This window comes from Cyprinus carpio, chromosome B10 (genome assembly GCF_018340385.1).
Source record: "Cyprinus carpio isolate SPL01 chromosome B10, ASM1834038v1, whole genome shotgun sequence".
In the NCBI taxonomy this organism is placed as follows: Eukaryota; Metazoa; Chordata; class Actinopteri; order Cypriniformes; family Cyprinidae; genus Cyprinus; species Cyprinus carpio.
Genome location: NC_056606.1, coordinates 9371907 through 9383817, shown reverse-complemented (window position 1 = coordinate 9383817; position 11911 = coordinate 9371907). Strand labels below are relative to the sequence as shown.

Here is an 11911-nt window from a genome sequence, read left to right as displayed (position 1 = left end):
TGATAATGTATATACATATATTACTATAAACCACTTTTTGAGCTAAAATTAAACTTCAAACTTAAACATAAATCCTAGATTTGGAGCACATAGTTAAGTTTGGTTTCTTTAAATAAGAAATTGCAGATTATTGCTGAAGTAAAAGTAAAAAAAAAAGTGAGAAAAAAAACAATTATAGAAGTTTAAGTGTATTATTAAGAAAAATGCACAAAAAATATTTTTTTCCATAGCCTATATTTTGCAGATACATATTTGTTTTACAAAGCCATAAGTCTAAACATGTTGTGTTTCAAATTTTAGGTTGATATTTTAAAAAGTAAGGTAAGATTTTCGCTAAGATTTTGTTTGGGTGCTGTTCCAAACGTTTCCACTAGATGACATTCCTTCCCATTCATTACCATTGTGTTTATTTTTGACCGTGAAGAGTACAAATGTGACATGTTCTTCAGGACCACTTAACCTTTCGAATCATGTCCATGATTGTGTGTGTGTGTGTGTGTGTGTGTTCACATAGCAAATGCTAAAACATTTACCAAGTTTCGTACAATTCTGAAAAACAAAACATAAAATTCTTCAGTAACACTGACAAAGGGTTAAACTTATCAATAGATTTTGACCACCAGATGATAATATTTTTGGATCAGGAGGATAAACAGTCAGCTTAGTAATACAGAGGTTTAAAGATGGCTAAACTGACAGCTTTCAGGCTCTCTACCAAACCACAAGATATTCACAGTTTATTACGCCTGACAGCTTCACTCAGATTAAGCTGTGCCTGCTAACAGCTCATTCAAAGTATTCACTGAAGTGAAAAGAGTGCGAAGACAGCGAGAGGATTAGATACTTTTCCATCCAGAGTTTGTTACCTTTTATTGTTTTGGATTTATCACACAGTGACTTAGAATTGCTTTGAACTGAACAGTTTTGTAACTGAGTAACTGACATCTCCATCTTTTCTTTGTTTTGTTTTTGTAAATTAACATCAAAATTTTAGGTTACATTTTATTTATACCAGTGGTTCATTTATTTATATCAGTAGTTCATTTCGTTTTTATTCTCTATGTTCTTGCATGACAAATTAATTTACGAATACAAATGTTCCATTTGGTCTCCCACTATAAACTTATAAAATCTGCATGTAAAAATAAAGTAGTTTACAAAATACTGTGTAAAACAGCTAAAAGTATAAAAATCATTTTTAATATTTATTAAATAAATATAAAATTAAAAAAAATTAAATTGAAGAAACTTAAATTAAATTAGGAATGTTGTCTTTGCAACTAACTGAAATATGTTTGAAATGAAATACTAAAATTAAAAGTAAAACTGAAATAAAAAATGAGACAAAGCTATACAGAAATATTAAAAAACACTCATAAAAATAACAAATAGTTATTAAAATAGCTAAAACCAAAATGATAATGGAACACATACAAATAAAAATTAATTTAAAAATATAATAGAACATAAATTAATAGAACATTATAATAGAACATAAGTTTTAAAATTACACGTTTAAAATAATCATTGACTTTACCATGTTACACCACAGGACATTTCCCAAAAGTATTTCATCATCATGCCTAACCTCCTGCAAGTAAGTTCCACTATCTTTAGCTTCTGCTGATTGGCCAGATGACAGCAGGATGTCACATGACCAAAGATGACATTTGAACAGTGTTCACGCTATAGTCTTTTGACCCTTTTCAAACGAGGCTTGTATTGAAAGACTAAAGTGGTTTCTAAACAAGAATATATGATCTTCAAAAGTTTGTACATACAGTGTGTGGACCTGTCGATGTTTGAGAATGCTGTAATAGCCAGCATTGGTCACAAAGGGGCACTCTAGATACACCATCAGACCAATGACATGAAACCTTAGTGTATTTGACATCTCTGATCTGTTTCCTGAGTGCTAGTTTCACATAGCTTGAGGTGATAAAGTATATAATGCACAGTTTGATGTCTACAAATACTAGACCTACTATAATAAAATGCTAACATTTTGCAGATCATGTTAATACATATACGGGCATTTGAATTTATGCACAACTTTGCAAAGCATTTGCTGTTAAGAGAGTTGTAACATGTGAGGAAGAATGAACATTTCCTGTGACCCTGATTGATTCTAAAGAGGTGCTAGTAGGATGTTAAATGCATTCACACTTTCGCAGAAGATATACAGTCTTCAGCCCTAAATAGTGTCAAACAGGAAGAATCATATGAGTAGGAAACCAAGCCTACCACAGCCATACAGACACACGCCCACTCATCTGACTTCTCCAAGTGACTGATTTAGACTTCATCTTAGACAGGAAGTAAGTACAACAAACCACATTACATCACTCCACCAACTACCATAATAATCACAACAATATAAAAAAAAAAAAAAGTCAATCAAGACATATAGAGAAAAAAAAGAGAGAGAGAAAAGAGAAGCAAGACAAAGGCCAGCTGAAGAACCATGGAGGAGGACATCAGGAGAAAAGGGATGCTTTATCTTCATCAGCAACGCTTCGGCAAGGTGAGACTCAATGTCCTTCTCAGAGCCGTATGAGTAGTGTGATTATTTTCACAAGTTAAACTAAAGAAATGAATGCATTTTCACCTGCATGGATGTGGATTCAGCATACATCAGCAGAATGACAATGGCAAAGATCAGAAATGTGGCCGCCGTACTGGCCTTGAGTATAAACGCACATAACACACACACACACACACACACACACACACACATATATAAAAGAATGCTGAAAACTATGTTCTGTGATTTACACAAAACTATGTAGGAGCACAACTCTCTTCAATATTGATAATAAATGTTTTATATTACATTGTACATTATATCATTATAAAATGTTAAAAGATGATTTAAAAAAGTCCTGAGAACAATTTCGTAAAAATATGAATGTGATTTACATTGTGTACACTACATAACTGATTTTAGTAAATTTATATATTATGATATTAATATTACATATACAGTTATACTAAAATTACGTAATTTACATTTCTTATATACACACATATATATATATATATATATATATATATACACACATACATATATATATACATACATACATACATACACATACATATTTATCAGAATGGATTGGGATTTATACTCTCTCTCTCTCTCTCTTTCTTTCTTTACAACAATCCCATTAGAATACATGACCTAAAATAGGCTAAGTAGCTAATCAAGATTACATATCAGTAACAGATTGCAATTTAAAAGTTATCTTCGCAGCTCTGTATGAATACATCACTAAATTGGTAACCAGACGACGTCCAAATAATTTTTGACTATTGTTTCATTATTTACAATTTTCCTTTTGAAGTAAATGTTTTGCATAAAAGTGTCTTCGTGTTGTTTTTTTTTTTTTTAACAGTACTGCTTGGTTTGATATTTGGTATGTAATGCAATAACGTGTGACTTTAAAGCATATGTACTGAAGTACTTCAAACTGTGATGTGCGTGTGTGCTCTTCAGAGATGGAGGAAGGTGTGGTGCGTGCTGGCGGCGGAGAGCAGACGCAGCGTGTCACGGCTGGAGCTGTACGAGCACAAACAGTCCTCCATCAAACAGGGCTCCAGCAAACGCAAGCCCGACTACAAACAGGTGATCCGGCTGCGAGAGTGCATCCAAATATCAGAAAGAGAGATAGCCGACTGCCCCAAAGACTGCGTCGCCTTTTACCTCGAGACCTCAGACAAACTTTACTTGTTCGCTGCCCAGCGTTCAGAGGTGAAGGGCTGGATCAAGAGTCTGTGCGAGCAGGCGTTCCCTGTAGGTTCAATCACATCAAATCACAGCGCATAATGATGATGAGCGTTTTGCTAATTGCTCATAATACATAATGGACACGTTCAGGTACAGATGTCACACTTTAAAAACATTTACTACTTTTCAGCACACAGAGAGCTGTAACTACGAACATGTGAGCAGTTCCGACGCCAGAGTAATGCAGGAAAACTCACTTTATGACACAGCAGAGAGCGGTAAGGCATCTATCTATCTATCTATCTATCTATCTATCTATCTATCTATCTATCTATCTATCTATCTATCTATCTATCTATCTATCTATCTATCTATCTACATAATATGTATATAGATACACACACACACATTACACATACATATATAAATATATTATTGATTATGTTATTAATTTAATACACAACAGTTACCTTTTTATTCTAATATTTTATATATCAGATAAGGTAACGCTTTAATGCATCACACCCTAACAGGTAATATTAGTGATACTGGAGGGACAGAGAAGAGAGAGAGATGCTATTTTAGTTTGTCCTACTGCAAGGACGAACAGCCTCTTTTTCAAGCGAAACCTCAGGCTTAAGTCAAATTGCCCATTTGGGCCACAGGTGGCCAACCTTGATTCCATTAAAGGACAGGAAAGAGGGGACACTGTTTTCAGTTTTATGTATAGAGAGAGCTCATTCACGGGAGACGACAAATGAAATGAAGCACAGGGGTGCAAGCTGTCCTCAAATTCACCCGAGGCCACTTTTTATTGACTTCCTGTGTCTTCCTGTTCATCTAGTTCAAGATTTCTATTGGTCCTTGTGCATCGTTGACAACAGAGAACTTTTTTTGTGGCGCTCGCAATTGCAAGAGTTACTACAACTACTACTAAGTTTTTAGTATGCAACTAAGTGTCTTGAATGAGGGACCTGGGGAATATTTGGCAATCAGAGCATCATTAACAGCATTTTTAAATGAATAAGCAAACAACCAGCTAGCAAAACACCAATAACAACTTAACAAAAAAATAAAAAATAAATACACTTAGCAATGACCTAGAAACCTCCCACAATGTGGTTGTTACTTTTGCACAGGCAAGCAACACTCACATTTTAATCAGAAAATGGATTTTTTTGTTCAGCTTTAAATGATCTTGTTCAAAATTTCAGAATTGGATGTGACTGTCTGACATCATATCTGACTTGATTTTAGGCCAGAGGAGCAGCCGACCAAAAAATAGCTCTAACTTCCGTTTTATCACTTTGGGTGAAAGCTCTCAGACTGTCAGAAGGGCTTCGTCTGGGTTCCTCTGTGAAAGTTTTTAGAGCAGCACATGCAGACAGACAAAATGACACGAAGGAGAGGAGAGCGAGTGAGGATGAAACTTGTCTGACTGTAAATCAGTACTTCATGAACTTCAAGATGTTTCTATTCTCATCTGAGGAGGAGTGACACATCGCACCCTCATTCTGCTGTTTTCAATGCCATGACAACAGTTCTTTAGATACTGTATATCTATATAGCGATCTATCTATCTATCCTTGTTTGTTTTATATATATATATCTATCTATATATATATATATATATATATTAAAAAACATATATATTACAAAAATAAGTATATAAATGCACAGTTAAAACACAGTTCAAATCTTATGTTCAATGTTTGTTTAATTATATATATATATATATATATATATATATATATATATATATATATATATATATATATATATATATATAAAATTGTAACGTTATAAAATGCATTTTCTGTCACTTTTGATAATTTTAACAAATCCTTGTTCAACAAAAGTACTAAACTCTAAAATTAAAATCTTATTGACATCAGACCTTTAAATGGTAGCTTATATATTATGATGGGTGCATGAATTTTGAACTTGTGTAATTTTGATGTGTAAATCTCACAAAACAGAAAAACAAATAAAAAAAAATTATAAACAAATTACTTTAAAAACAATTCAACAAAAAAAAACAATGCAACATGAAAAGTCAAGAAAGACCTATGTTGGAAGGGAAAATTCACTATATTTCTTCAAAAAATGTAATTACACTAAAAATTGAAGGTCATTTAAGATGCTTTGCATTGTGGAATACAGTATCCACACACAGTTGCATACCACACATTTATAATGTTCCCTTCATACAAAACATACCGTACAGTATATGGCAGAAATAATAAGAGTATTCTGCTATTCTGAACATAATCTCAATTTCCTGTGTCCTTGGTTGAGGACTGAGCAAATAGCTTTTAATTTTAAGCAAATCGCTAGACATGGCAGAACATAAAGTGATTATGTTCATCACCCTTCTCTTAACTGTCTCTTAATGTCCCTTATATTCCATTTTTCTCCAATGTACATTTCACAAAATAGCCATTATTCATATAAAACGTACAAATGAAGAGATATTTGTGTGGAAAAGATCTAGTTGACCTTAAATGCTTCATAGTCCAGCTGCCAGTCTCTTCAATTCAAAGTGCTGGTAAGTTTAAAGATTCTAGAGGTCAGGCTTGCAGCAGTTTAGGGATAATTGGATTGCAACCACCCCCTGATAGATTTGATTGGATGAGCAAGAATGTTTCAAGTTGCTAGGTTGTGGGTGGTGGGTGATGTTTTGTATAGAAGCGTGACATCAAAGACAAAAACTGGGAGCAGGTGGAAACTAAACGTTCAAATCGTCTCCACGAGGGAGTGAAATTCTGGGAATCATAGAGAGGCAAACAAGCGGATGTGGTGTTTTCTCCATCTGTCTTCATGTTTACATTAGACAGCAGCAATGATTTATCTGACTGGTCCTTGAATGTTTCCAAGTGTTTGTGCGACTGCTTTTGAAGACCGGATGATTCAGATTATGAAGGTTTTTTTGGGGGGTTTTAGAAAGACGACTCTTATGCTCACTAAAGCTGCATTTATTTGATCCAAAATACATTAAAAAACAGTAACATTTGTAGTTCCTGTTCCTCAGTCTGAACACCCATGGGCCAGATAATGTAGGAAGGAAGTGGTATGTTTTTCTCTGATCTATAGTTTGAGAGTCAAGACAGTATCAGCGTCTCACAGTTGGAATTGCATTTATCGTGCCTTTCCTTCCTGAGAAGCCCCCGACTCATCTACTGAATCCGCTGTGCAGTACCTGAATCTTATTTATGCAGGTGCTGCAGTTTCACATTGAGGTGAACTTCACACTGGCCTTGCGGTGCTCTTTAATAATACCGGCAGTGCTGCTGTGGTTTGACCGTACCTTTGATATGGCTTTGGGTTTAAACACGAACACGAACAGACAACCAATTAGTAGCAGAAATGTTTTTGATCGTGCATTGTTTGAAATGATCAAACAGATGACACTTAGGAAATGTAAAAATAAATATATACATATGCGCAATTACGCTGACGCACAAAATCGTTGGCTAATTAATGTATCGTCTCTTGTGATCTGCGCGATACGCTGATGAACCAGGGTCGGTAAGCCTCTTTTTAATCAGTGATCCGACAATCAGAGGCTGATTAACACTTGCCAGATCTCATCACACACCCTTGAAATCATGATGGGCACCGGGAGTCAATTTACCGTAAATGAACACATAACAGTTATTGTCAAGTCCTGCTTTGCACCAAAGCACGAATCAAATCAGGACTCAGGACGCCACATTGTGCTCTTGGCTGCTATTGGCGCTGACAAAAGACATTGTGAATTTTGTTACTCAATTCAAGCTAGAGATTAAAGCATAAATACTCACCTTTTCTGATAATGATGCTCCCATCATGCAGTGGGGCATGAATAATTAATAAGGTTAACTTTTTGCTGTTTTCCATCACAAGCTAAAGTTACTTATGTTCTTTGTGAAATTTACTTAAATATAATTATTTAACACTTAATTTCTTTATAACTGATATATTTAATAATAAGTAGATTTTACTTGACAATAACAGGTAAATTATACAGAACAGTAGCAGTAAAATTTATTTAAAATATGTAAGTGCAAAAAATTTTATCAAGTAAATATATGCTTGTTTTTGCATAAAACCTGATTTCAGTTGTGGTACAGTAATTTAATTTTTTATTTTTTCTACATTTGATAAAAATAACTCAATAGCATTATAACAGGAGTAAAAACAAACTCATGTGCATACGAACTTAAATGATTATTAATCCAGCATGAAGGACATTACTTGCAAAGTATAAAGCACAGGCAGTGCATGACATTTTATCTAAACAGAGATGTGTTACTAAAATATCAAATGAAGGAGACCTGCAAAGGTGCAAAATCAAACGATTCTTGTTCATCATCATCCAGCTGAAACAGAACACTAACTGCAGCATGTGTCTAGTGAGTCATCCATGTTAACATAGTCGTGCTTCACACGTGTGCCATCTGTATCTTCAGATAGCAAGGGAACTGCGCACGTCTGCGTGTAACGTTCTCCCCGAGCAGCGCTGCAAACGAGAGCGAACAGGAAAAACAAGTAAATTTGACATTCACACTCACGGGGTGAGGCCTCACGGGGCAACAAGCCAACAGTCTGAGAGCTTGTTTCATCCTGGAAGATGTAGAGCGAGGAGGAAGAGGCTCAGAAAATGACAGCTGTGAACATCAACCGAAGGAACAAAGGCTGAACTTAGACAGGGCTGCCTTCTCTGGCTTCTTCCTGGTCCTGTGGACATCCAATTTTGAATTTCAAAGCTATCTCCAGAGGAAAAGCAATAGGTTGTGTTCCCTGCTGACTTCGGGTGCAAGTCTGAGTTTCAGTGACTTAAAAAAGACAAAAAAAAAAGAGTGATTCGGTTTATATTGTCCATGTACTTTTACAGAAAGTCCATAAGTTGAAACTGTAGGAGTTGATGCAAATAAAGAAATAGATCATCCTAAAGTAATTTACTCATCATTTATAATGTTTCACATGTTCTTTTTTTATGCAATTAATGGTGATTTACAGTGCAAACATAAAAAAAAAACTTTAAAGTACCATAAAATTAACACCTTAAAAAAAGTACAAGTAGGATATAGTAATAATTTGCTATATTTAATCCAAATTTTACTTTCAATCAGTTACAACATGCAAAAACCAAAGGCGCTTGGCATAAATTATGTCAAACCAGATTTAATAGTTTTTTTTTTTTTTTAAATGCATGCAAGACTGGATGAGATTTGAGAGATTTTTGTAAGTGTAAACAATGACTAATAATTGTTATGTTTTAGAGGCTTTTCACGTAGCACAAGAAAAGTTATTCACTTCATTTCTGATTTCTTTTTGTGCTAACACTCACTTGTTCCTTTTGTCTTGCAGTTCGGGATTTTCTGGTGATGGCAGTGGGCACAGAGGCTGCTGTTCGGTGCAGTCTGTATGGGGAATATATCCTCACTCCCCTGCCGGACTGCTTACTCCTGAAGGATGTTAAAACTAAGAAAGTGCTATTCAAATGGATGTACTGTTATGTAAGGAAGTTTGGACAAGACAAGGTAAGTTAGGGCTTTTTTTGTATCTATTTATTTATTTATTCAAAAATACATTAATAAATATCCAAGGGTGCATTAAATTTTCAAAAGTTAAAAACATGCAAACAATGTTACAAAAGATTTCTATTTCAAATAATGTAGGCTATGTTCTTTTGAAATTACTATTCATCTTCATCATATTAGAATAACTTTTAAAAGATCATGTGACACATGTGATCATGTGAAGACTGGAGTAATGGCTGCTGATAATTCAGATTGCCATCACGGGAATAAATTATATTATTTTTGTAACAACATTTCACAATTTTACTGTTTTTATAATATAAATAAAGCCTTGGTGAACATCTCATATATGTGTATATGTGTGTATGTGTATGTAAGGCCAAATTAACTGATATTTTAACACACACACACACACACACGTGCACATTAATGTATATTAATGTATATATTATTGCTGTCAAACGATTAATTTTAATTAATCGCATCCAAAATAAAACTTTTTATTTACATAATATTATGTGTGTAAAATTATGTGTGTGTGCACTTTATATATATTTATTATGTATATATAAATTCACAGACATGCATGTAAATAATTCAGACAAATATGTATAAATATAAAAAGACTCACTTTAAAAAGACTTGACCTTAACGCTGTCATATATATATATATATATATATATATATATATATATATATATATATATAGTGAGTGAGTCTTTTTATGACAAGGATAGGTTAGTTTAGGTTATAAAGTGGTGTGCCTACCCAAAAGCTTAATGATATTTCCTATAAATTAATAATTCATGATATTTAAAAAAAAAAAAAAAGAATAAAAAACAAACATTAAAATATTTAAACACTTTTGTCTACATTCAAATGTAAACAAGGTTTCAGGAAAATACTTTTTCTTTAATGGTTACACTAAATCAAAAATTCATTCAAATGAAAGATTCTTGAAAATTGCATTTCAAAACCATCTGAAATGACCTTGAATTAATATTCCGTAATGATTTTTACTTTTCTTTATCTTGACATTGATCCTTTTATGTAGGTTAAATATTCATGTACTTTTTCTCCACTCGTTAGTGTTGTCATCGTGCAGGTGTGAAGTTTCCTCATTTAAACGCATTGAATTTCATTTGCATGCGTTTTCTCGTGGGAAATAAACAGCCTGTCTTTATTATCGCTTGAGTGATTGTGGACAAACATCTCCGCTCTGAAAATAGATTTCATAACTTCCCCTTCTCTTTTCTCTCCCGCAGCTGTCTTTTTCCTTTGAGGCTGGTCGCAGATGTGAGTCCGGCGAGGGGAATTTCGAGTTTGCAACCCATCAGGGTGAAAGACTGTTCAACATTGTCAGTGCAGCCATCCAGAATCTACCCAGACCCTCCACAGCAAAGCCAATCAGCCCTGACCATGTAGAACAAAGTCTAGCTCAAGAAACCACAGCCGCAAATGAAACGTACAACTACACCATAGATAGTCAAGAGTCTGACTTTTTGCCTGAGGGGAAAATGCAGAAAGCATCAAAAATGCTCAACCCCTCTTGGAGGAGCTTTTCTTTGAATGCAATTGAACCACAAAGTGAAAGTCAAGTGTCGAGCATCGACGCCGGCCCCGAGAATCAGGAACCCATCTACGCCACAGTGTCAAAGGCTCAGCAAAAAGCCATTTCCCCTACAGACCCTCAAATGCACTGGCAAAACCTGAGAAAAGCTCTCCAGCAGTCTGAGACTTTCCGAGACTCTTTCAAGACCGACGCTGACATTTCGCAGCTGTCTGATTTCGTGATCCCCTGGGAAGAGGGTGCGCATGAAGAGACGGAGGCCGCAGAAGGTTCGACTGACTTGTTGGATGATTCCATCCAGCAATTAGCAATTAATGACGCATTACAGGACATCAGTGCAGAAGCAATTTATGCAGAACCACAGGACTTCCAAGCCAGAGCTGAGTGGGTTGTCGGCTGTGTTTATGATGAACCGGAGGAGGTCATCAAGGCTAATGAAAGAGCTCATGATGGGGCAGACCACCTAGCCGAGCATGACTTCTTCTACAGCCCTGACATGGGCGCTACACAGGCCATGGCTGCCCTCTCCAACCCTGTTCAAAGTTCAGATGAGTTCTCAACTTACGACAACTTAGGGTTGAAGGGAAGACGCGTGTAACATAGCATGTTCATTCAACAATCATAAATTAAGGGGGGAATTATTAATAATTGTGTCTGTTGAAAGCAATATTTATTTGTATACGCTAATGTCATATTAAAATATACAGTTGGGCACACACACACACTTAAATTGTATATCGCAATGTTACAAAAATCTATAATAAAATAAACAAATTTACAATATATTTGACTATATATAGAAATTTTCGATTTTTGTATATTTTATAATACAGTACAATATATGTATGTTTGTGTATATGTAGAGTATATACAAATTAGTATAGAAGTTTAAATTGTACTAAATTATATCGCACTGTATTACAAAATATAATTTTAATAAATAGAATTACAAAATATATATTTTTAAATACATTTACAATATAAATTTCATATTCTTTATATTTTATATTATTTCTAATCTAATCTAATCTAATCTAATCTAATCTAATATAATATAATATAATATAATATAATATAATATAATATAAT

General features: G+C 34.3%; 1 protein-coding gene across 1 annotated transcript; it reads left to right on the top strand.

The window, feature by feature from the left end:
* Window positions 1-2417: 2417 nt before the first annotated feature.
* LOC109046483 (docking protein 3-like) lies at window positions 2418-11579 on the top strand. The gene is made up of 5 exons (XM_042732370.1): window positions 2418-2524; window positions 3497-3793; window positions 3918-4005; window positions 9080-9252; window positions 10518-11579. Exons 1-5 carry the CDS (start codon window positions 2465-2467, stop codon window positions 11418-11420), a joined length of 1521 nt encoding a protein of 506 aa, XP_042588304.1. The 5' UTR covers window positions 2418-2464; the 3' UTR covers window positions 11421-11579.
* Window positions 11580-11911: the final 332 nt, after the last annotated feature.

Coding starts and splice junctions, on each gene's coding strand:
- LOC109046483 (XM_042732370.1), top strand. CDS start 2,465: ATGGAGGAGGACATCAGGAGAAAAGGGATGCTTTATCTTCATCAGCAA. Junction 2,525..3,496: donor ATCAGCAACGCTTCGGCAAG/GTGAGACTCAAT, acceptor TGTGCTCTTCAG/AGATGGAGGAAGGTGTGGTG. Junction 4,006..9,079: donor TTATGACACAGCAGAGAGCG/GTAAGGCATCTA, acceptor TTTGTCTTGCAG/TTCGGGATTTTCTGGTGATG.